At 38.4% G+C, this 26,500-nt stretch overlaps 1 protein-coding gene across 6 annotated transcripts in view; it reads left to right on the forward strand.

Moving 5' to 3' along the window:
* LOC133524391 (huntingtin-interacting protein 1) overlaps positions 1-24,718 on the forward strand; it is a 54,104-nt gene extending 29,386 nt beyond the window's left edge. For 3 of the 6 annotated variants that reach the window (XM_061860373.1, XM_061860374.1, XM_061860371.1), the window contains exons 2-25: positions 1,433-1,523; positions 7,726-7,836; positions 8,952-9,104; positions 9,475-9,632; positions 10,181-10,242; positions 10,714-10,891; positions 11,242-11,362; positions 12,043-12,150; positions 12,795-12,916; positions 13,993-14,089; positions 14,167-14,230; positions 14,403-14,512; positions 14,885-14,985; positions 15,333-15,741; positions 15,980-16,852; positions 17,381-17,743; positions 18,562-18,712; positions 19,189-19,334; positions 19,479-19,599; positions 19,943-20,166; positions 20,566-20,807; positions 21,749-21,978; positions 22,114-22,271; positions 22,934-24,718. In XM_061860373.1, the coding sequence (XP_061716357.1) occupies positions 1,488-1,523; positions 7,726-7,836; positions 8,952-9,104; positions 9,475-9,632; positions 10,181-10,242; positions 10,714-10,891; positions 11,242-11,362; positions 12,043-12,150; positions 12,795-12,916; positions 13,993-14,089; positions 14,167-14,230; positions 14,403-14,512; positions 14,885-14,985; positions 15,333-15,741; positions 15,980-16,852; positions 17,381-17,743; positions 18,562-18,712; positions 19,189-19,334; positions 19,479-19,599; positions 19,943-20,166; positions 20,566-20,807; positions 21,749-21,978; positions 22,114-22,271; positions 22,934-22,963 (4,368 nt within the window). In that variant the 5' untranslated portion in view covers positions 1,433-1,487 and the 3' untranslated portion in view covers positions 22,964-24,718. The remainder of the gene's footprint in view (positions 1-1,432; positions 1,524-7,725; positions 7,837-8,951; positions 9,105-9,474; positions 9,633-10,180; positions 10,243-10,713; positions 10,892-11,241; positions 11,363-12,042; positions 12,151-12,794; positions 12,917-13,992; positions 14,090-14,166; positions 14,231-14,402; positions 14,513-14,884; positions 14,986-15,332; positions 15,742-15,979; positions 16,853-17,380; positions 17,744-18,561; positions 18,713-19,188; positions 19,335-19,478; positions 19,600-19,942; positions 20,167-20,565; positions 20,808-21,748; positions 21,979-22,113; positions 22,272-22,933) is intronic. The other 3 variants (XM_061860372.1, XM_061860375.1, XM_061860376.1) reach the window with 3 other exon arrangements.
* The last annotated feature ends 1,782 nt before the right edge of the window (positions 24,719-26,500 follow it).

Genomic DNA, 26,500 nt, shown 5'->3' on the forward strand with positions numbered 1-26,500 from the left:
TATATTTATTCAATATGTACCTATAACTGGAAGATATCACTCTTGGGGATAAGTTCGCCTTTGTACTACACAATTATGTTCTATCTGGTATATTCAATATTTATTAAATTTTTTCTCGTACAATAATGTGTTTACTTACCTACACCCAAAGCCAAAAATATTGAAATAACGTTGTTTCCTTTAATATCTCATGTTTTTATCTTTGTTGTAAATTTGTAACCTAAAACTTACATTAGGCAATCCCAAAAGATTAAAAATGCATGCTAAATATCAAAACATCCTAAAATATTGTCAAAAAGATAACAAAAAAGTAATTAGGAAAGAGTAACATAATTGTACCCTTTTAATTACCTTACAAAATGTGGACCTGGCAATTTTATTATCATAGCCAGAATTTGAGTAATTATCTTTTAAAATGTTTTATTATTATTATTACCATTTATTTAATTGTCGATGAGTAGTGTAAATTACATCGCTTATAAAATCACACTTATACTTGAAATTTAACCTTGTCTCCATACTTTTGGCCGGTAGTGTACAATCTTGATCCAAGTTATAAGATTCTTGTCACAAGACTTGCAATTTTCAGAATTTAACGTCCATGAACCGTTGGTGAGATTACCTTAGTCCAAAATATATGCATCTTGGATTAAAATGTCAGTTGAGACATATCTGGTTCTTGTTTGTAACTTTTTTTTCTGTGTACCTATGCCTATTATTCGGAATGCGTATACAATTAAATCATGTACATATATTCATAAATAGTTTATACATAGGTATACTCAATGCTCCTGCAGTGGCATTTTGAAATTATAAGTTGTCGATTTAAATGTATACGCAATTTGTGCTGTCTTTCTTCATTAGTATCGTTCTCATGCAAAAGGTACAACTTTAGTGTTTTTCAATAAGTCATAATTAAAAATCATTTTTATTACTCTTAGAGTGCTCCACGAACCCTTGCAAGCGTACAATGTAAGCGGTTGTCGAAAATATATGCTAGAAAATAATGTTACTCACATTAACAAATGTGACTGCAGAACAAATCTGTCAGTTTGGCGAAAATCTGCCTCCACTTAATTCCATTCTAATACGTGTCCACAGACCAGATGACAATCGTTTACGCTCCGTAGCGTAGCGTAGTTATCTTTCTCTATCACTCTTCATTATTAGTGCGACAGTGACAGTGCGTTTCGTTGTCTAATACGGAGCGTAAACAATTGGCATGTTGGCTTCGCATCCTGAACTTAACAGGTACATTGACATATTCGCCCGCCAGACAAAATTGACGGACAAATATATTCGTATATCCATAGTTATTAATGTGTTTGGAAGTAATTTTACAAACGATTGCCAAAGTGTACCCTTTTGCACGAAGACTCATTTCCATTTTCCCACTAACAGTACTAAACTGGTGTGGCGCGTCTCGTTTCAGCGCCACATCCCGCACTTTAACTAATGCATGCCGACTGCCGAACACTAATATAGTCATGGCCAACCCGACTGACAAGCGCTTCCATCAGCTGGTAAGTACGCAATACTTATTGCACATGTTCATTTCATATAATTACTAGTGGTTACTTGAGCTGTAGTCTTCGCGAACCCCAATGGCTCTACAAAAACATAATCGACGAAAAAACTATTAATTATCCAACTTACCAAATTTCAAGAAAATGGCTTGAAAAATGCGACGTTTAGATGAGAACATCTGGACATACCTACGAAAGAATTTTTGCTCAAGCTGAAATAGAGACCTTCTTTTTCACTCGGTCAACAAGGAAACAATCCTCATATCCAAAGAAGGCAAGAGAAGAAGAATGGGAGAATCACAAAAATTACTTTAATTTTGTGCTAGTAAAATGATAATTTATACGTAATAGGTCGGAAGAGGAAGGCCTTATAATAGTGAATAAATTAATCTGAATCACTATCGCTTCATGCAAAATTTTCCCGTCCGATTGGCCCGATTGGTACGTTGTCCGGGAATTTTATTTTATACGTACCGAGATGATCATGTTTTTGTTGATTTTGTATAGAAATGTTTTAAAATACATATACAGCACCTGAAAACAAATTACAACCTTAGGTTTTTACACTGTCTAGCTAACGACCACTTCTTCAATAGCTTGATACAGAGAAAAACAGTTTAGTAATCTAATTTAACAAAACTAAAGATCTGTGTCCTTACCTGAAGGCCCTTCCATCGTAAAACAAACGTATTGTAGAATGTATTGGATCCCATACATATCACAACTCTTCTCATTCCGCACAGACTATCAATTCCGTTTACTTAGTTTACCGGCTGTTCAAACAGACTTTACAAAGTTCAGACTTGCGTAGATTATCGATAATCGATTATACTTGCCTTAAGACAATTGACAGTCGTTACTTTTAATAAAAGCTATCGAAACAATAGTATTTTGAGGTAACCAGGTCACGTAACCAAATAACTCATTTCTACGATTCTGTATTTGGTATTATAATGAGTTATACTCCGTATACATTGTAGGCTGCTTGAATGATTTCGTGTGTCAAAATCTTTGTTTGTGATTTAGGCTTAATAATTTTGGATTTGCCTTTGCACATCAATTTGATGTTTTTTTACGTTATGTGCATAGTGATGGATCTACAGAAAAAAAATATATTTCAAGCAGAACAAATACGACTACCTAGAGCGTGCTATATTAGTTAACCGATAATATTTCGCTGTTATTTTTACCGCCTAAGATAGTGTTAAAAGATACATATTTAAGAAATAATGAGTTAATGACCCCTTAACTAGCCCCGGGCTAGCTTTTTGGCAAATTCAGTTGGTGTATAAAGTCTCTAGAGTATAAGAATTAACAAAATAATACTTTTGAATAATTCAACAATCTTAACGCATCCCTACGTTTCAAGGCTTTGCCTATCTGAGGATGGTACAGATACGTGCATTCATGTAATCGTCTTCTGAATCCTCACTTGTCTCATTTAGAAAGCGTGTCAACGCCCTTTGCATTTTTAGTTGAGTCTAATTTTGTTAAACCCACGCGTGCTGTTTTAAATATAACAAACATAAACATTACAATAAGTGTTGTTCTACTTCTCACCTTATTGTAATATTAATAAGATTGTATTTAACTCTATTCGCTATACTTTCTACTGAGCCGATTGTTTTAGATGCATAACTAGAATATCGCGGAAACTGGGAATTGCTTATTTGTGTATTTACAGGTGTTCCAGAAATTGAAACGTAGATTTCCTTTTATCATTTCGAAAAAGTATATATAGTGGGTAAAGAATACTGCGGACTGCGGTTCATGGTTATTCTTGGAGGGCGGGATGCGCGTTGCACCGCCCGCAATGGAGAAACTCAGATACGTTTAACATAGAACTATATGTATAGTTGTCCTGCCACCATTTCCCCGTACAAGTCTAAATGAACTTCGATTGCGCTTACGAAATTACGAGTTCTATTTATTTGTCTATCTAAATTCAGTCAAACTAAAATATCTATGTTATGGGGAGCAGGGAGAGAGCGAGAGAGTAATTTTAGTATTAAAACTATGTTGAATATGCATCCGTAACATTTATTTATGTAAACTACACTAGATTGTTACTTACCTGGTTTACAATCAAATTTCTTCGCTTTACATTCAAACGAACTTCGTAACGCGGCGGCGCGTCGTCTTTTCAGAAACGGTCTCGGACATTCAGTGACGTGCGAGGCTAAAAGAAACAAAAAATATCTCTGTACACAAAGAGAGCTCAGTGCACTGATTTGTGGTTTTTTGGGGCTGAAATAACTAAAAAATTGACTGAAGAAGTGCGGCAGTGAACTCGAACTTTTACGTGAGTAATAGCTACTATAAATTTAGTTAAAATACAAATACAAAATTCTTTATTCAACAAAAACACGTAAATTATGATAAAAGGGATGGAGTCTCCCTGTAAGCAAAATAAATGCTTGTATTGTGTTGGGAGACACCGCTCTTCCTTTGGTAACTTGAGGTAATCATGAGATTATTTTTAAGTATAAATATCTTAGGATAATTATAACCATATAAACTATTAACTAAACTAAACTATAATAAGTTAAATATATGTATATATCTTATCGTTATCGTACCGAAACTTTAAAAAAAATTGCTTTATTTTTATCGCGTCTTTAGAATTTAAAATGTCAGCCATTCGACCTGCGTTCAGCCCCGCATAGATTAGATCAGAGGCTACCAAACTTATTTCTGTTGAACTCCTCTTAAAATTATTTCACTCAAGCGTTTGGCTGTTTCTTAATCTAGAAGAGAAGACAGGTCGCCCACCATATAAAACTGTAAATTAGCGCTTATGCTATTCTTACCGATATTCTAGTACAAACCTATAGGTAGTACAGATCTAACCATAGTACAAACACGTGTTAAATGGGGGGCAGTGCCTTATCATAGTTATCTAATACGCATAACGGCCCAAATCAGTAGTATCACTTCCACTGGATATGATTTTGAGCTTTAAGCTTAAATCACTACAAGGTACCTAATCCAGATATTGCTTAGTAGAGTGTATTGTGTAATTTGTGTATAAATAAAATTCGTAAGATAAAAATCGTAGCTGTAACAATAATAGCTGAAGGATACAGATACAACCTACAGTATAATATTATTGTGCGACCGGGCATTTAAGACTATAAGTTCGGTTTCGCGAGCCATATACGTGCTCATCAGAGGAAATTGTAAAGGTCGCCGTTGTCGGATACGACATGGAGGACTATACTCGTATATAAAATATGACGATATGGCAAACACAAACAGTATGGTAACTCATAACATATGTATCGCGTTGTTAACAGCGAATTATATGGAACAATTTTTGAAGCTTTCTGACTAGTTTTTATTAGGGTTCCGTAGTCAAATGGCAAAAAACGGAACCCTTATGGATTCGTCATGTCTGTCTGTCTGTCCGTCCGTATGTCACATCCACTTTTTTCCGAAACTATTACAACTATACTCATACTCATTTATTGGTAAAATATACAATTTTACATGTCAGCAATAAAATACACAGTTGAAATTAAATTAAATTAAAAATTATTTACTTGATCTACATTCGATTAAAATAAAAGGATACAAATACAAATAAATAAAAATGACAAGTATACTGTTGAAACTTGGTAAGTAGATGTATTCTGTGAACCGCATTAAGATTTTCATACAAAAATAGAAAAAAAAAAACAATAAATTTTGGGGGTTTCCCATATTTAGAACTGAAACTCAAAAAACGTATTTAATACTGTATCCGTGTAAATAGCTTTGCAAATGCCACATATTATGTGATCTTTTTCTAGAAGTTAAGAATGGGTATAGTAAGTCATCCTTAAAAGATAGACATTCAACTTCGCGGACTTTTTTGTAGACCCATGAAAGACAGACAACCCCAGTATACATTGTGTTATAGCTCAAACTGATTAGGCAGCGTTTTCTATTAAAGCTTTATCGTTTCCGACAACATCTTCATATTTCAACCAATTTACACAAAACCTTAACACTCTGTTTATATGTAGATGAAAGTCGTATGAAAATCTATTCAGTTTTTTAGTTTTGGAGTAGTTTTATAAGATGTAGTGTAGGTATTGACGTTTTCCCCTAGACTTGCGGACGCTATTAGGTTGCGTGACAGTCGTGCACATAGCGAATACATATATTTGGCCTTTTGTATTATAAGATTGTTTTTCTTTTGTTCAATAAAGATTAAATAAATAAAATATTGAGTAACTCAGGGTTCCAAATATAAAATCAAATCAAATGCTTATGGGTCCACCGCTTCCACCGGTCCAGGTGGTGAAAATTTCGTGTTTTGTTCTGTTTTGACGTGCGCTGTAGTAATTAGGATACAGTTAGATTTTGTATATTGTTAGTGTTAAAAATGAGTGCTATTCATATGCTAAAGATTAAGCGTGATGATGTCGTCACGCGCGATAACTGTCGCGAGTCATTACCCGCGCATTAAGGTCATTTTGCTGATGATGACGATAACATATGCTGAGACAACGACGCGAACGTAAGAGTATGTGTGAAATGGAGCTGCAAGTAACGGTGATTCATAACTGATCTTAATATAATGCATAAGTATTAAGGGTGATCACTTAAAATAGACACGTTAGAGTCGAGGGGGTACGACTGCTGCGGTTGCCAAGGGAAGCACGAAAGGACAGCTCACGTGTACTAAGAGGACGCAGATACTAAGGAACCATCAGCAACACATGAGGGGTACGTTAGGAAAATGTTTGAGAGCCTCCAATGTGAATCAATTGAAAAACTATATCTATAAAAATATGCTTAGATAAAAAAAAAATATTCAGTGATTTTATTTATGCCAACTTCAGTTTTCCAGTAAATAAAAGAGATAATGAATAGTTAGGCAGACACTTCCAAGGTATTCCCAAATGTGTGGCTTCTGAAATAGAAGTATTTTGCTTTATTATTTTACATAATGACTCACCTCACCTGCCGTAACCATATTGATTTTTGAATACCTATTTAGCCTTCCGTCCTGAACTCCTGAGATCCTTTCTTCCAGTCATAAATGTGTCTCCCTAAGCGGCGTCCGAAAAAGCTAGTTATAGGCAATTTCTCTAAAGTGCAGTGGGTCAATAAGTATAGAGCTTTATCATATGGACAGAGGATTAGGTATTATGATTGATTGTCTGCCATACAATCATAATCATAATACAGTAGAGGCGTGTCAATAAGTAGGCAAATCGGAGCCAACTGACCTCCCTGGAAAAAAATATAAAAATTATGAAAATAAGGCGCTACGCGGGCGCCTCGAATCGTATTATTCGTATCGCCTATAACGACTGGAAATTCCGTAATATCGGGAACTTTCCCGCTCCGTTATTTTATTTACAGTTGATAACTTAAATACCTATTTCCTTCTAACAATTTAAAATCAGTTCACAAGGTCAAGTTCGCGTACTTGTCAGAACTGCGATGAATTGTCCAGTGCGTACGTGACGTTCGAGGAACTTGTTTACGACTGCACACAGCCTGTAGATGAGTCACAGGTTACGTGAGAGGAGGAAGATTTTGCAGTCAATTGCACTAATCTATACCTATCCTTACGAGTTTGAAACTGACATATTCGCTAGCGACTGCGTAAATTAACTCACAATGTTGAGGGTACTAGTATAGTATGCGTACAAAATGAGGTTCAATTCGCTCATTCTTTTTCATTTCGCTAAGCAAACACACGCAGTGGCCACACCGTTGTCCTGTCCGCTGTGCGGATCAGCATCCAATATGAAGACCGCCTAATTGTACTAATCGTTAATCGTGTTTAAAATGTAGGTACCTATATCTCTCTCTCTCTCCAATCTAGCCCCATAGTTATATGTAGAAACATTTCCTGTTAATAATAATGGTTTTAATAGATATTTATATTTTATTCCTCATTATTGGTTAGTTAAATTAGTCGTGTTTTGAGTTTTTCTTTGCCATTTGTGCATACCACGTCATAGAGTGATATTTACCCATGTAAGAGTAATCGAAACTTATTTAGCAAACATCACATAAAACGAGTTCAAACATCTACAAAATGTCTCTAGTGAGTGACCATAAGCGACAATGACCTAGCGATCATAGGGTAGCCTTCGGGGTAGTCTTGTCATGTCTATAGCAATAAACTATACATAATTTTATTAAAAAACACCTTTTTAAGGTATTTGTATAAATAAGGCATATTGTGGTATTGCAGACGCTAGCAGTCCAAAAGGCGACCAACTCAGTAGAGACCCCCGTGAAAGAGAAACATGTGCGCAGCGCCATCATCGGCACCTTTCAGGAGCAGAGCGCCGTCACCTACTGGGTAAGTTTGATTCTTAATCTATTGCAAGGTGCAACAAGGTCTACTTTTCCACGATTCACCTAAAGATGACTCATGTGATGACGGGTGTAAAGTAAACACGGACAATTGTTGTATTAATAATTGAACTAAACATTAAGTATGGCACCGACAGATGTTATCCCATTCAGAACTGATAAACTTCATACAAGCATTTAATGAACTACAAATAAATTCAGTGAAGGTATAGTGTGACCGGGCCTTAGTTTGTCAATTTAGAGTCTTTTACACCAAACCGTCTGTAACCGTAATAACCTAATAACGTTCGCCAAATTTTATTTTATAGGAAGTTTCCTAGTTCCCTGCTGAGTGACATTGATCAGTTCGCCAGTACGCTTAACATGAGATTGCCGTTGTATCTCTCGCGCAAGTTTTACTACCCGTCGTTTTCTAACTGATTAGAAAGGGTCGGGTGGTCATCTCACGCGCGATATTTTGACGCGGCCCTTAGTGATAATAAAGCCTACTGTGTTGGTTGGTGTGATTCATTCACCTTAACGCTTTGGGCACCGTAGCGTTTTGGTCATAATCTGATTCTAGAGACGAACGTTTTGTAAGTGCCAAAGTTGACTGGGCTCTAACTCACCTAAACAAATTGCCATTTTCGGGCCCAAGTTTTGGCGGTCTTAAAAAGGGGACATAAAATATAAATGATAACGCTCAGATTTCCTAGTTGTTAAAGCAGTTTCAGGGCCCACTCAATATTAGCTCGCGACCCATGGTTTGGGAAATGCTGTTCTAAGTACTTACTCGGATTACTTTTGCTGCATAGGAAAAACTGTAACACCAGATCTGTGTCAACGGGAAATAAATGACGACATAAATGTTTAGATGCTAAAATTGCAACTATTAAATACCCATACGGGCTTAAATTTGTCCGAGCGACTTATCTTCATCAATCAAAAAATCATTTGTTTAACTTTTAGAAACACAAAGTAAAAGTACTTAATTGAAATTGATTATACAAATACTCTAGATATTGTCGTTCCAACGAAAGATGGGAATGGGTAGAAATGTATTCGCAAGGACCCTCAAAAATATAAGATAAGATTGGTCCAACAATACTTATTTTATTACAGATGGTGGCGATCCGTCTCCCGCTCCAAGACAACCGCATCGTGGCATGGAAGTTCTGTCACGTGACACACAAACTTCTCAGAGAAGGGCATCCGGCATGCCTTGATGACTCGCAGAGGCACATCGGCATGATACAGAACCTGGGGAAACTATGGGTGAGTCCAACGCATTCGTGATATTTCTGCTGGGCTATTTTTTTTAATAAGACGAAGGCCTTCGGTTGCCTTGGCTGGATTTAAACAAGCGTCTTAACCCTTTGAACGCCACGCCTATCGTGCGCACCGTGTCATATTGAACCTTTGCATTCACGAAGATATTGAGCTATAGTCGCGCGCGTCAGTTGACGTCTATGTAATTCCGTATTTATAAATTATAACTCCTAGTAAAAGTGAGCAGTTGTCCATATTTTTGACTAAGTACATGCAAGGGTTATCACCTCATTATCACCTCTATCGTCTTCTCCAAAGGTTGGCTAAATAGTATAATCAAATCAATTTAGAATTTACATGGGGTGTGTTCTTCCAGGTCCACTTACGCGAGGGCTACGGCCGCCTCGTGCACCTGTATTGCTCGCTGCTGGTCTGCAAGCTGAAGTTCCACGCGCGCAACCCTCGGTTCCCCGGCAATATGCAGCTCACAGCCGACGAGCTGGACGCCATCGCCGAGAACGACGTCAACAACTAGTGAGTTTGATAACATTCTACACCAGGCTGCAGCCTATTTCCTGCTTTTTTTTAATACCACGACGGTGGCAAACAAGCATACGGCCCGTCTGATGGGAAGCAGTCAACGGAGCCTATGGACGCCTGCTACACCAGAGGTATTACATGCGCGTTGCCGATCTTTTAAAAACATGTACACTTCTTTTTTGAAGAACCCCATACTGTAGCCCCAGCCCCTCGGGAAAACCTCTGCTGGTCTGCAACATGCAGCTCACACGGCCGACGAGTTGATGGACGCCATCGCCGAGAACGAAGTTAACAACTAGTGTGTACCTAATTAAATCTCCGTAGCCGAAATCTTGGTCTACTTACTTAGGGCCTTGCCTGTCTTGGCGGTACGAAATTGGTGCAGTATGCAATCAGGCAGCAATACCGATTCCTTACTGCCATGTCAGGAAAGAGCTATAGCAGTCTTTGGATCATTCGTCAATCGTGCATTGTACACATTGTAAACACATCTTGCATCATATCAAATAAGATTTTAAATTTAAATATTTGTGTTGTTACAGCTTCCAGTTATGTGTCGAGTTGTTCGACTATATGGATGATATATTGAATCTACAAGCAGCAGGTTGGTATTTCTTAAACTCATATTTTATTTTAATCACATAAAATTGCACTTAATTTTGTATTCGTCAACAAGTGGTAATCTGCAAACCTTATTGCAAAGAGATATAAAGCCCTAAAAGTCAGTTAAGAGTACAGTCAGCATGAAAAGTATCTACTATTCTCTAGTTGCTTAACTAAAACAGTCAAGTCTCTATATATGTAGATCAATTAGACTATAACAAATACTTTTGAACGATAACTGTAGATATTTGTCTCTATAATAGTATTAGAGGGTGGCAGAAACTTGGTGCGTTGTTTCATCTGCTGATATTCTGGAAAGCCAACTTTGGCACTAGAAAAAGGCGCGAATTTTCAAAATTTATATGGGAGATCGATCCTTCGCATCTACATTTTTCAAACTACCAACAAACTGGCTTGCAGAGTAAACTCGTACTAATATGATTCCTGGTTCAATATTGCGGTCCTCTTCCAGTTTTCGACAGCCTTGGCAACGCGCGTGCGAATTCCATGACCGCAAGCGGGCAATGCCGGCTGGCCGCACTGATCCCGTGCGCTCAGGACTCCTCGCAGATCTACGACTGCAACGTGCGCCTGCTGTTCCGGCTGCACGCGTCGCTGCCGGCCGACACACTGGCCGGCCACCGCGAGAGGTATGTTATAGCACCAGCGATTAGCACGTTGCACACTGCCCAATGACAATACGATTTCAATGTGTGTGACTAGACCTCGCTTAAATGTAGCTCCTCATATCTTAATACATGTAGGTTGCAATTTCGAGGTGTTGCTTTTCACAGACAGTGATTTCCAAAAAATTTTCAGTTTTCCTTACAAATATTGCCTCACGAAACACTTGTGGGTTTACGGTGTTGTCCTTTAACCTAGACGTTTTTCTCACAGACCATTTTTTTTTCTATGATTTTATGGATATTTCAATTAAAACAGAAATATTTATAAAATTTCAAGCCTATTATCGAAAACACAAAATTATATCTTTTTTTAGATTCCGGCAACAGTTCAAAAAGCTGAGCTCATTCTACAAGCACGCGAGCAGCCTGCAGTATTACCGCAATTTGCTGACGCTACCCTTGCTGCCTTCTAACCCACCTAATTTCCTTATTCAGGTGAGCTCATTACCCAACGCTACAACGGGTTATAACATGGCATCATATTACGTAATCAACTAGTAGAACGTAACAATTTTGTAATTAAAATTAAGATATAATAACTGTCGTGGAAATGAAAGGCTTTATTTTATTTTATAATTGTTGTGTTCTTTTCACAAGATTTATTTAACTCGCCGTATATGGGTCTAATCTGGGAAGCTAAATTATGACCACTTCCTGACGTTAAATGGGGCTCAACGTTGCGATACTTATAAACGACCGGTGACTATGCAATATTATGATAATATCAAGCCTTGGGGGATTTAAAAACTGGAGACGCCTTGACTGTAATTTTCTGTACAAAACAGTCTGCCGATTTTTACGGGGGAAGGGGAACGTCAAATGTATGGCTATTTCTACGTAACGTATAAATAGCCATGTCAGATAAACGTCAGTCCATACAATAGAGATTTTCGACAGAGGGGTAAGCTCTTAAAGACGTCTCCAGTTGTTAAATCCTCCAAGTATCAAGCTGATCTTATAAGAGATACCAAAGGTGATGGGAAATCAAAATTAGTAACCTATTATTAATTTCTCATGGGAAAAAAACACAACCCCACTTCGAACTTTATAGTATTGTCCTGATTCATTCTAGATGATTACAAAATTGAAAGAAAAGTGTAAATTATTTTTTTCAGAGCGACTTCGGAACGTATGTGACGCCGGTGGTCTCAATTCCGGAGCCCCCGCCAGACGAGGTTGACGCCGTAGGCTCGCTTATCGACACCTCCGATACCTTCAGTTTGGTAAATATCTACCTTTAAATTCTGTACTAGAGCTATTTTAGAACGTCCGTGATGCCGGTGGTTTCGATCCCCGAGCCTCATACTCGTTAAGTCGTGGCCTCACAACCATACATATACGCTACGTGATAAGTGCGGGGCTCGCGATACACGGAGTCCGCGTTCGCCGCGCACATAGCCCGCTCTCTCCATCTGCATCACACACTCGACCTCTAAGTCGGAAAGGGATGCCGACAGTGCGGAGTCTGTGGCGTCTTCTTCTTCTTCAGCAAGTGCACTGATCATACGCCTTTCCGATTTCCTTACATTAAGCCCATTTGCTACTTCTCTCTTCGAGGTCCAGCAATCTTCTTGATATCCTACCTTTGGTTGGAGGTCTGTGGTCCGGTTACACCTACATGCTAGAACACGCTCTACCTCCTTTCATCTCGGTGGCATACATGTCCCGCCCAGGTCCATTTCAGAGTAGTAATCAGTCGACTGATGTGTACTACTTTCACTTCATTTCGGATTGGATAACCTATTGGTACCATAGTGACGCCATCTGTATAACCAAGCCTTTTTAAATGTTGTTTCATAGCTAACAGTTTATTTTAACAATTGTTATTGTTGAGAGTAATGTTTGCAGCAAAATGTTTTTTTTTCAGGCTACGACCCCGGACAATAGCGATGTGATGGACACCCGGACCACTCCGTCGCCGCAGCCCGACCCTGTGGTGGAGCGAGACAGGCTAATCGACCATTTGCAAAACGAGCTTAAAAGGATGCGGTAAGAGATATGTAATCAGGTCACGACCCGGACAATAGCGATGTGATCGACACCCGGACCTTGCCTTCGCCGCAGCCCGACCCTGCGGTGCAGTGGGACAGGCTGATCGATCATTTGCAAAACGAGCTTAAAAGGGTGCGGTAACATGGTGTTTAAACAAATCTTCTTCTCTATTCCTTCTATTCATAATAGTTAAGCAAGAGTTTACTAGGTTATTGTTCGGTAAATTAAGAGGTATTAAATGAACAATCTACTCATAATTCTCGTTACCTGAAAAAGGACTTTACTAAAATGTTGTCCAATAAGCAGGATAGCTTGACGTATGCGCAATCCAGTTATAAATGTATATTTGGATTGCGGAATAGTAATCGTCTTTCAATAGTTCTTTAAAGTTGATCGCAACTTAATAGTTACATATATTAAACAATTATGATAACCGAATTAAAAAATGAATGGTCTTTAACAGACATCATTTTATGGTCAGCGAAACAAACTTTACTTGTCAAAAACAAATGCACAACTTATCCATATTACTATAGGTTTACTTATTCTTCTTCTTCCTCGCGTTGTCCCGGCATTTTGCCACGGCTCATAGGAGCCTGGGGTCCGCTTGACAACTAATCCCAAGATTTGGCGTAGGCACTAGTTTTTACGAAAGCGACTGCCATCTGACCTTCCAACCCAGAGGGTAAACTAGGCCTTGTTGGGATTAGTCCGGTATTCTCACGATGTTTTCCTTCACCGAAAAGCGACTGGTAAATATCAAATGATATTTCGTACATAACCGAAAAATTCATTGTTACGAGCCAGGGTTTGAACCCGCGACCTCCGGATTGCAAGTCGCACGCTCTTACCACTAGGCCACCAGCGCTTCAATATAGTTTTACTTATTATTATTATTCGTTAATTTTTTCCAAAACCCCATAACTAAATCAAATGACAATAGGACACTGTAAAGTATACGCTCTAAAATAAAAGATTTTTCCAAATCGGTACGTCGTCCAGTCAACTTTTTAATTTGTCGAAAATTAAAAAGTTGACTCGACAATTTATCAATTATTGTGTTCGTTCTACAGATTAGAGGTATCACAAATGGTACAAGACCGGAATACAATGATGGCATCCATGCGTGAACACTGCTCGAAGCTAGAGGCGCAAATACACACCACAAAGGTAATTCATTTGCTTTAACTCGTTTATTTTACATCTGTCGAAAGACTAAGTTGTTGACCAAATCCTCCTTTTTGCAGACTGAATTAGAAGAAGAAAGACAAAAGGCTGAAATTTTAGCAGCAGAAACCCCAGAAATTAAACGTAAGCTTAAATTATTTATCATCTGAAATCACAACGTATCAAAACTTAAAGTTCCAGTCATAACTTAGGTATTATTATCCGGTTCTAAATGAGATCGCCTGTTGGTAGTTTTACCGAATCATATTGTTCTCTGGTAAAAATACTGATTATCATTTAATATTAAATTTTATAGAAAAATTAACACAGACTGAAGAGAAAGCGAAAATACAAGACGAGAAATTCCAGAAGTTAAAAGGAGCTTACACACAGCTACGAGAAGAACATATCACACTTATCAGACAGGTAAAACCCTCACTTACTTCCTAAATATCATTTACATGAAGTACAAGTAGTTACCGCGATAGTAATTCAGGTATAAAAAACCTATATCATGTTTCGAGCCTGTTGGTCACTTGCAGACTGACTGGATAATATATGGCAAAATTCAAGTTTACTATTCTTCAATGTACTTTGCTGTCCACTTGTGTGTAGCTAACAGTATATAGTCGTAGCCACACTAGCCACATATATCGCAAATAGTAACAAAGGTGTATATTTTGTTCACTTTGGCTGTCACTATTGTTGCTGATGGTAGTGATGGTACAGCAAGCGTACGATGATGAATCGTCATTACGCACATCGACAGTAGGTTTAATATACGCATAATGTTTATAGAAAGCCGAAGTCGATAAGACAGCGGCCAGCTTAAGGGCAGCAGCGGCGCAGCACGAGAGCGCCAAGACCGCCTTGCAGCAGCAACTCAACGACAGGATGAAGTACGTATTGACATTTGATGAACTTTGATAAACACATTTGAAATTTGATAGGCGCCCAAATATAATAATTAGGATAATGTAGCAAACAGAGCGTAAATACAATCATGAGAGTAGCGAATGCGATTTCGTCACTCAAAATCGATGTTCACTGCTCCTGACTCTGCTGGTCCTTTGACTTCTGATGCAAGCAAGGACACCGGCAGCAGCATGGGCTGAAAGGTCCAACTAAAACGGCAAGTGACATATTATTGAAGGACTATGCGATCAGTGGCTGTATTTAGCATTTGATTCTAGTTGGCAAGTTACATTACATAATATTATAAAAACATTCCTAAATGCCGTTTCAGAGACGTAGAATTACTCCAGCAAAGCGCATCATCAAGTGAAGAAATCGATGCTTATAAAACGCAAATAGCTAACCTTCGAACCGAACTTGAACAGGTCAGAGAAAAGGAAGCAGAACTAGAAACCGTTAAGGCTTCCATGGAAGCATTAGACATAGAGCATAAAACGACAACCACGGTTCAGCAGGAAAAACTAACAGCGCTAGAAAACGAATTAAAAGAAGTCATGGAAAATTTAGAAAATATGAAAAAAGAAAGTGAAGAAAAAGAGATAGCGTTAGCAAAAGTAAAGGAAGAGTTGGTAGGGCTTAGGGAGAAGAGTGGAGATGAGTATAAAAAAGTGGTGGAAGAACGAGAAGCTGCGCTGAAGCAGGTTGCGGAGTTGACTCAACAGCATCAGCAGGAGAAACAGGTCAGTAAACTTATCTTCCTAGAGAAAAGCTTTGTTATATGTAGAATTGTAGACAGAAGTTGTAGAACCCATTACAGACTAAGTGCATGGTTAGAATAGTTTCATTTTTAACAAGTAACATCTTCATTTTCTGTATATAACTGCATGAATGCTTTGAACGTCTAACAGGAATTACACTAGTTTCATTGAATTAACTAGATTTTGTAGGCATTTATTTACTTAGTTTTAACTTTAATAGGAGCAAGAAGATTTAGTTAGCAATTTGAAAACCGATCTTGAAAACGCCCAGCAAAAAATACTAGAAACAGAATCAAATTATAAAAGTTACATCCTAAAGTTAAATGATGAATTAGATGCGAAAAATAACGAACATGAAAATCTTATTAAGAGACGTGACGAAGAATTAAGAGAAACGCTTGAGAAATTAGTCAAACTAGATCAAGATAAAACCGATGCCGTAGAAGAACTAAAACAACAACTTGAAAGCATAATCACGGAGAAAGATTCGAAAATACACGAAATACAGAAAGAGCTTGAGGAAAAACAAAATAGCATAGGAGAACAAAATAATGAATGCAATGCAATGAAGAATACTATTTCTGAGCTGGAAATGAGAATAGAACATACAACTAAGGAGCGAGAAGAAGTACAATCAAAATTAGATAATGTTATTTTAGACTTAGAAAAAGAAAAAACAGGATATGAATCTAAATTGAAAGAAAAACAAAGACAGATACAGACATTGAAAGATGAATACAAACAACTAGTACAGAGCACGGAAGAAATTATAACAGGTTTAAAATCTCAGATAGCCGAAAAAGATGAACAAGTAATATCTTTTGACATTGAAGTGAATAATCTTAAAGATAACGTTTCCAAGCTTGAAGAAGAGTTAAATGAGACCCAAGCTGAACTAGAGATTGGTAAAAATGAGCTACTACATATAAGAGAGGAACACGACGCTTTTGTAGAACGGAACGAAAATAATTTAACTTTAAAGAATGAAGAGTTGAGGAGTCTTCACGATGCAATTAATAAGCTGAAGAACGAATATGAAGTATTAACGAAAGAAAAACAAATACAAAGAGACGATTTCGAATTAGTGAAACAGGTTTGTTCCTTTCTGTACTTCTTGTATCGTCCTGTACAATAATTATTGCGAAAAAACTAGATTCTTAACTACGATTGATTTTGACAGTTTCCCTCGCGTTGTATGGTTTCGTTCAAGGGATATAGTTTTGTTTGCAAAATCTGTAGAGATGTAGTGAATAATTCTTTACCATCGTATGTTCTCGGAAACCATCGTATTTTTCATGATACAAGGTTTTATTTGTACAAATAAAAACACCAGTAGTGAATAATCACTACTGGCGTTATTCATAAACTCGCTACAAGCGTCAATTAGCTAGCTATTTCGAAGAACCCCATACTGTATGTAACCCGTCGAGAAAACCTCGACAGGAAGCTCTAGGTTCTAGGGTCATTTGTCTTTATCTATAATGTTGTCGTATGTTGTATTTGTCAGAAAGGGATAAAACATAAATTAAGTAATTGGGGCTTGTAAAGTTTTATGAATAAGGAGGTAACTATGAACTAGTTTTGTAGAGTAACGCAAATTAAAATTATTTATGTTTATTAGGAATTCGAAAATAAAAAAGAAGAATTAGAACAGGAGTATTCAAAATTGCGTAAAGATTATGAAAGTATGCAAACGGAAACGGATTCAATAATTGGTAAGCTTAATGATGAAATAGTCAATCTGAAAATACAAAATAGCCACATACAGGATAGTAAGGATGACGAAATAAAATCTCTATACGAAAAACTTCAACACCAGGAAAGTGATTTCGCATCACAAATTTCTGAGAAAGATAACACAATTCTAGAAATAAACAAAAATATTGAACAATTGAAGGCTCAGTTAAAGGAATTGCAGACACTTAAAGCAAAGGAGAAGGAAGATGCGGATCTTTTGTTGTCAGAGAAAGAAAGCAATGCTAAGGTTAGGATAACCGTGACGTCTGGGCTGGTTATTTGTTTGTGATCGTCACAACGTGTGAACATGTAGTTCCTGTTTAGGTGGGAGGATCCAGAAGTAAAATAACACTTTACTGGATATCCTACTTGTTTGTCTTGGGAATTTCCCGTCCTAGTGTCATACATACATTTCCCAGCATTCGTTTTCTCTGTTAAGATGATAAATGTATTTATTTATTCATAAGCACTGTGGTGTTTGGTTTCACTGGCTCTATCTAAACTGGTGTTGGATTTTTAATTAATTTTAGTATTGTCTCAGCTGTTTTCTTTTCAGTATTAAGATGTTTTTTTTTCTACTAGGTACTATACCGTTTAATTGTTTACAATCTTTTTTCCTAGTACAGTCAGCGTCAAATACTTTGTAGCAACCAAAGTAGCCAAATAGTTCGGTACACCATATATTTAGTATGGTGTACCGAACTATTTGGCCACTTTGACTGCTACAAAGTATTTGACGCTGACTGTACATATATCAAGCAAATATAATATTCTGGCTTTGATTATTATTTTGTATTCCTAATTATTGTTTCATAAGTATAGGTCATTCACGCTTTTTTTAATTATTATTGTTCGCCTGAGGCACAATGGCATTGGTTTCCAGGAATTTCAATATTTCACTTTGGACATTTCCAAATGTATAACTTAGCATCTCGTAGACTAGACTGATAGTATATCTAACGCATGTTTTCTCTCCTCTGGCACCTCCAACTTCAACTTCGGCTTTCAACTGCTTTGCATGGACTTCGATGGCATGGCCTACACACGTGAATCGCTACGGTATAGTTGTTGGAAGTAAGGCTCGGCCACACGGAGCGGGAGAGACTGAGCGCGGAGTGTGAGTTGCAGGATCTGCTGCAACACAACACGGTGTTGGAGGCGGACTTGACCGCGGCGAGGATACAGCTGCAGGAGGCGCAGGCGGAGCTGGAGAAACGTGAGTGTTTGTTATTGTGTTATTCACTCACGCTCTCGAATAACGCTCATATCATCTTTCTACATAATTTGAATATTTGCGATGAATACCAATTAAAGACCAATCAACAAGAACCTCTGAATGGAATGAAAAAAATCACGATGTGCAGATAATATAGGTAGTTCAAGAAAAATCTGATTAGTTCAGAGTCTTAAAGATATCGGAAATGTATAATTTATGCTTATTACAAACTTATAACGGTAGTTAATGTTTATGAGCTATATTTAGTCTAGAGGTGACAGTCAATCTTAAGGCTATGTGAAGTAAAGTCACGGTGCTTATGGCAGTGTAGGTTAGGTTATAAGCCTGCGGTGTTGCGTCCTTCTTCGAGTTGGTTGCCTTTTGCACTTGCAAAAGCTATAATTACACTCATTGCTTCTGCTTCGAAGTCGACTACGCTCCTTATATCGTTCCATTACATTTATCGAATTTTCCAGAACGACTAAAGCTAGTGACGATAGCAAGCGCCGCGGCGTTGGATGTTACCAGTGGAGCGCTCGAACGAGTAACTGCACAAGATTCCAACCGCGCCGCCGCTGAACTCGCCGCTGAGGCTCTAAAGGAATTGGCCAGCACCACAGAGGTAACTATATAATGTGGACATGTCGCCTATCATCCTAAAACCTTAGCAGACAAGACTATAGAAATTCTCAATAACCAAGTTAGGTTTATTGAGAATTCATAATGTTAGTAGGTCAGTTTCAATAACTTATTTTTTTACTTGCAGATCAAAGGTCATGAAGAAACTCTGGCGCGCTCGGCTATCTTCGCCGCGCATAATGCAGCGCAACTTTCAGCGTACGTAACAGAAGTATCCAATCTCTCTACCGACATCGAGCTTACAGACAGTACGTGTGACTTCAGTTATTTATTTCATGCTTCTACATGCTACGTAGCATGCCGTATCGTAATTAAGATTGTGTATACTCATTGAACGCTTTTCAGTTTGTTCATTCCTGCTCAATTTTGCTTATAATTGAAACAAAGGTTAAACACAAATGGTTACTATTGATTTTACTGACCACTGTGTCCATTAATAATGGCTACTTTAAATTATATACCATAAAATCTCGATAACTTGACATAAGCCATGACTTATTGAAAATTTTAGCCTTAATGCGGCATTTGGGACCGAAACGGTTGACCTTTGTCGAATGATTTCGCAAAAAACAAATTGAGGATTCTTTTCAGAACTAAACACCGAATGCCGCCTAATGTTATCAGCAACGGCTGACTGTCTCACGCATCTCTCCCGTGGCGAGTTGGAAGCGCCGTACGGTGATGCACGTAGCCGCATCAGCACCGTGGCCGCTGCCGCCGCCGCTGCCGACCGCGCTAATACTGGAGCTCGAAGTGTGGACGACGAGCTGGCCGACATGGACAAGGCCATCGAGCTGGCTGCGGGACAGATCGAGGTTCTTTATTTATATTGTACTGACTGGTTTGTCCATTTATAGTGTTGAAGCCGAAACTATGGCTCGGTAGTCAGAAGAACATTTAATATTTAAGTTTAGTCCCAACTTGGCACTCCCTTAGCCTGACAGCCAGCCACCCTCTACTAGGATATAACCACTCACTTTCAAACATTTATTTATTGATTTATTATTATTATTTATTTATATATCTATCGTATTAACACGAAGACGTCCGTTAGTGCATATAATATTATTATTTTTATGTTCACTTACTTTGAATAACATTGATCTAGGTAGGTCAATCTATTATTTCTACGTATGTACGTATGTTACGAAATGTTGATTGTTGCAATTAACAATGAACAAAACATTTGAACCGTATTATAATCTGCCCCGCAGGAGATGCTCGCGGCAAGCCGCGCGGGCGACTCGGGCGTCAAGCTCGAAGTGAACGGCAAAATCCTCGACGCGTGCACCACGCTCATGGCCGCCGTCAAAGCTCTAGTCCAGGACGCCAGGGAACTGCAGGCCGAGCTCGGAGACCCTGGTACCAGGCTGAAGATGTACCGGCGCAATCCTCAGTGGTCGGAGGGACTCATATCCGCCGCCAAGGCGGTTGTGTTCGCTGCTAAACTCCTCGTGTAAGTATACGCACCACTTGTTAGTTGTCGCTGTTAAAGATTAGTTTAGGATGTGAGGAAACTGCAAGCTGAGCTCGGAGACCTTTTTATTTATTTGAAGGTGTTGCGGGCCTTTGAGTGCCACATTGACCAAGCAGTGATCTACTGTGACGGCCCTTTAAAGTTCATTACTAATGGCCGTGGAATCCAAGAAGTTCCAGATTCTTTCGGCCGTAAGTTCTGTACCTCATAGGGTTGTAATACATGCCGCCCTAAGTAGGTACTTCTTTGTGATATTAGCGGTCCACAGGAACAGAGAATGTGCATTGCAGTCTGCTCTGTCTCTTGGCAGAACCTGCATGTCGCATCTTGTTTCTTTTCAATTTGAAACATGCAGAGGAGCCTGAGTTGATGGAGATATGTTAGTGTCTTAGGTTCCTATCCAGGTTAATTTCCACACATTTGTTGGTGGCGAAGACTTCTGCCTGGAAGATTGAGGCCTGTCTGCCCATGCTGTCGCTAGCTCTTGAGCTTAGGTCGGAGACCTTGGGACCAGGCTGAAGATGTAGCGGTGCAATCCTCAGCGGTCCGAGGGGCTCACATTGGCCGCCAAGGCCGTCGTGTTGTTAGTTATTGTTGTTAAAGGTCCAGTCCAAGACACTAGAAAGCTGCAGGCTGACCTCGGAAACCCTGGGACCGGGCTGAACATGTACCGGCGCAATCCTCAGTGGTCGGACGGACTCATCGGCTGCTAAGGCGGTCGTGTTCGCTGCTAAACTGCTCGTGTGCTTAGATTCACTTGTTATTGGGCTTTCGAAGCCTTTTTTCAGGAAGCGAGGAAACTATAAATGGAGTTTGGAGGTGGAGACCCTACTAATTATTATCAGTCGTTACAGTGGTTGTGAATAATTTAAATGGACTTGATTATTTTAGTAATGAACAAAGAGCGTGTTCGTCCACAGGAGCTCGGCGGACGAGGCGGTGAACGCCGGCGGGCGCGTGGAGGGCGTGTCGGGCGCGGCGCACGAGGTGGCGGCCAGCACGGCGCAGCTGACGGCCGCCTCGCGCGCGCGCGCCGCGCCCGGCTCCGGCGCGCTGCAGCGCCTCACGCGGGCCTCGCGCGCCGTCGCCGCCGCCACCGGGGCTGTGGTCGCTGCGGCCAGAGACACCTCCAGAACGCTTCACGATCAAGGTAACCCCGCTAGATGGGTAGCCATTTATGTCAATTCTCTGCAATTCGTGTGAACTGATTAGTTTTTGTGTGGCTAGAATTGGGGGTATCGACATATTCAAGATGCAGTATATTAATGTGATATTTGTTTTACAGAAGCCCTCGACACATCAGCGTTAACGCTCACTGCAACGCGGATCCTCGAAATGGAGAGCAAAGTCCGCTCGTTGGAGTTAGAGAGCGCTCTAGAGGCGGAACGAGCGAAGCTGTCCGCGCTCCGAACGAGGCACTACCAGCTCGCACAGATGCAGGAGGCGAGTATAGTTTTCGTAGTTTACACAAGTCCTGGAGATGGACATCATTCCGCTCCCTAAAGCTAAAAAGCGCTCTGGAAGCAGAGCGGGCGAAGCTCCATGCGAGGCACTACTAGCTCACACAGATGGAGGAGGCCAGGCTCTCGTTATGACGTAGGTGATGTTGTATGCGTTGCCCCCTATTGTGCAACACTGTCCCGTCCTGTCCATACCTACCACGTTTTAAGATACGCAATAGTAATACATTTATTTCGATTTAGCGCAGCATGACAAGCGGAAGATGTAACGCGTGGTAAGCGAAATCTAGAAGCCTGGTGTGGATCACTTGTGCTAGCCATTCTAGAAGGATATGTCTTCACATACTAACTTTTTTGAACATTATAAACATTTGCCATATCTATCCAAATTTATCACGCACACTTCAACCAGGCTAGCAAATATAAACCTTACTGGAAGCTTGAAGGTTACTTCGACAGCGTATATGTACAGTAACCTGCAGAGATAGTTGACCCCCCCCCCCTCCTCCTCCTCCTTGCAAACATGGTACTATGGGTAGATTAGGTAGGACAACTTACTACGCCTTTAACCGTTCATGGCATTCAACAAATCAAAGAGAATTGATTGTAATAGAGAGGTTAACGATTTTATAATATCTTCCACAGAACGGCGGCCTTACAAATGGACAAGAGTGAAGAACATTACGACGAAATTCAACCCTCCGCTGCCCTCGACGTTTTGCACGCATTTACCAATAACAACGTATTTTTCAGTATTTTCACTGCACCGTCGACTATTTAATCATTGCATTTTTCTTGAATGGCATTTGTTTTTTGCTATACAACGAAGCTTTTACATATATTTGTGAGTATTGTGACAGATGAGAGAATCATGTCTTCCCTAAGGAGGCTCAATGGTAAATATCGATACCTATGGCTGAAATATCATATGAATTGTACTGTAGCCAGATATAGCCATACATCATAACGTCCTAAGGCCCATCATATAAAAATAGTAGCAGTCAATAAGTTGAATTTATTTCGTATTAAAATTGAAAGACACAAAAGGAATGAAACTAGGTATGTTCCCATTGAAAGTGGTTTCAATTTTATTGAAGTAATTAGCATAGGTAGGATCGTGGGCCTTGAGAAATAGATGTTCGAAAACTATAAGTTGTCAGTGAAACATGCTGTCCTTTTTATTTAAAAATCTGAACGGGCAACGAGCTTAACCTTTTTGCTGTCAGCCTCTCACTTTTTTATCATCTTTTATACAGACATTGGCATTAGAAAGATTAAGCTCATTCCCTGAATATATTTTATTAAAGTATTAACTAAATTGTTTTGAATATGGAAACTAACGCATTTATTGGCTATGTGTACAACTGCAGCGCTCGCTTGCTGATTATGGGCTATTGGTGGTTGATGGCAGAGTGTAAAATATATTTTTAACATATTTGTCACGGCGATCGGATCAGCTATAGTTATTTTTTTAGATTTTGCACCATTCCGCAGTTGTAGATAGCCAATATTGCATTTATGACAACGAATTAGAGGTCGTATTATTAAAATGACAATTTATTTACATGCATTAAAATAAAAAATAAAAAATTAATTATTAATTTTTAAATTTTATCTGTGTATTGGTGAGACTAGTCTAAATTTGAGTTATTTCTAAATGAAATAAACATCTAAATTTGATCATAACGTGTAGTGTGTAACCCCCTTATTCATAAACGTGTACTAAAGTAACGATGCCGCTGATAATCGTTTGTCCCTTTCCATCATACCAATACGTCGGAAAGGGACAAACGATTATTAGCGGCATCGTAACTTTAGTAGACGTTTATGAATAAGGGGGGTAAGTGTATAGATAATCTATGTCGCTAGAAACCCATTAGGCTAACACGCCTTTAACTGTTCCCAGCGTAATCAACCTACCGCCCATTACTATAGTGTCATTTTCTTATGTCACTTCATTGAGTAATTGAAGCTCTGCTCACGAGTTCTCATTATGAAGCCTTTGATAAAAATGATGAATCGTTTACGCATGTTATTCGTTTCCTCGTAGATGAGTTAACAAAACAAGCCATTCAAATATGAACGTTCTTGTCTATGCTAGAAGATTCCAATTGCAACAACTAATTGTAAATTATGTTCTTGTAATTTTTTTATGTATTGTATAGAGGTATAGTATGTAACCTACTTACGTTTAGGATCCACTGTTGTCTCTTATGAATACGTTAAACCCGTATAGTTATAAGTATTAAACGTAAATCTACTCTCAATTAATGAAATGGAAATGACAGTAAAACAATAAGATCACTAATCGGTAGCTGTAACTCGTAATTTTTATAAGTCCTTTTGGATGTCTAAATCGGTTGAAGTCTAGATCCTTTGTATTAATTTATAGCTTACATTTTGATGTTTAATAATAAACTGTACACAATATTTTACTGTTTTTCCTCTACTATATTCGGTATATTTTACTTATGCAATTTTTTAGGGTTCCGTACCCAAAGGGTCAAACGGGACCCTATTGCTGAGACTCCGCTGTCCGTCCATCCGTCTGTTACCAGGCTGTATCTCATGAACCGTGATAGTTAGCCAGTTGAAATTTCTACAAATTATGTATAGTTGGTCAAGCAAATCTTGTCAGTAGAAAAACGCGGCAAATTTGAAAAATCGCGGGCTAGCAACACTGTGTTCGAATAATTCCAAAATCGCGTGTAATCTGTGTTTTATCTGTAGAATGTGGATCGTCCATCTTGTTTGTTTACATTCCGAATCGGTGCTAATTCAAGAGAAATTTCTGCTCCCAGCATTAAAATAAATATCAATATATTAAATAATATTGTGCATGACCATAAGCAAAGTCAAGATGCCTACAATGTAAGTAAAATCATGCTCGTTGATCTTAACCATTAGAAAATTTTGAGGTTATGATAATTACTTCAAGATCCCGGAGAATTTTTAAGATAATGTGCAGTTTTTTCTGTTTCAGGGTTAAAAGGCTTAAATAAAGATAAAACGTATGCCTAAATATATCCAATAAGACCACGAATTGTGCCCTCGAAACCGCAACTGATTCGATTGTTCCCAATATCAACAGACGAAGTCCTCAAATATTTTCAAAGGTAACTTTTTTAAACAATCTTAAGACGTTTAAGAACCTTGATTATACCTACTTTCTTTCGCAACATCAACCTAATACTTCCATATGTTTGTTGCAGGATTAAAACTCGCCCAATATAAGGCGTTCGTAAAAGTTTCTCTTCATACAAAACTTACCTACGGCGGTTTACGTACATACGTGTACAACGCAAACAAGACGAAAAATAAACTTGTTAATTAAAAAAACTAAAAAAATTGGGACAATAGTTTAGATTATTATTGTAAAAGTTGTCCGTTTGTTAATCATCACGAAAATATATTATTTAGGCTGATTTGTTTCATGCACTCAGCTATTGCACATGTATACCTATGGAAAATCCTAGTTTATACTTTCTGAAGTCGGTATGTACCTATTTAAAAGAAGTTTTAAGTCGCTTTACCTGTTTGTTCAATAAAATAAAATAATTTATTCAGTGTGCATAATTTTAGAAAAATATTTTAACATTTAAATCATACCTTCTTTTATCCAGAAACAATATAACTCCATATTACTCACATGAGTGGAAGTTGTTAAGTTTCCATTGTCAAGGTATCTTTTATTAATATTTTAAGTACCTGAAATTGTGTCAGTTCCTGACAAGTCTTGAATAGACTAATGTGAAAGTTAATAAAATTTCTTAACAGCATTCTCCTGATATCTAAATGACTTTTTTAAATATCTACATATAAAATATGATCTAGCCAATACATGTAAATATCTAACATTTTTAGCCTGTATAAAAACAGTAGTGTGAGCAAAACCTTACCAAGCTAGCATGTAAGAGTGGTCTCAGAGATATTGGAATATCTCTGTACTATAAATTAGGCAAATTGCTTTAGACTAAGTTTTATGTGTAACTACTACTATAAGAATACATTTTGAAACTTGGAATGGAAACTTTAAACTTGAAATTACAAATTTTCAAACAGATCTGTTTTATGCTTAAGATGCAATAAGTGACTAGGTACAAAGTATTCTGATGCTTGGTTGGAGTGGACCAGTAACATTGGTACCTTGATGATATTTTTTCAATGAATGGCCTGAATTAAGTGTAAGTAAGCTAAAGTGACCCGTATCTT

This window comes from Cydia pomonella, chromosome 13 (genome assembly GCF_033807575.1).
Source record: "Cydia pomonella isolate Wapato2018A chromosome 13, ilCydPomo1, whole genome shotgun sequence".
Taxonomy (NCBI): domain Eukaryota; kingdom Metazoa; phylum Arthropoda; class Insecta; order Lepidoptera; family Tortricidae; genus Cydia; species Cydia pomonella.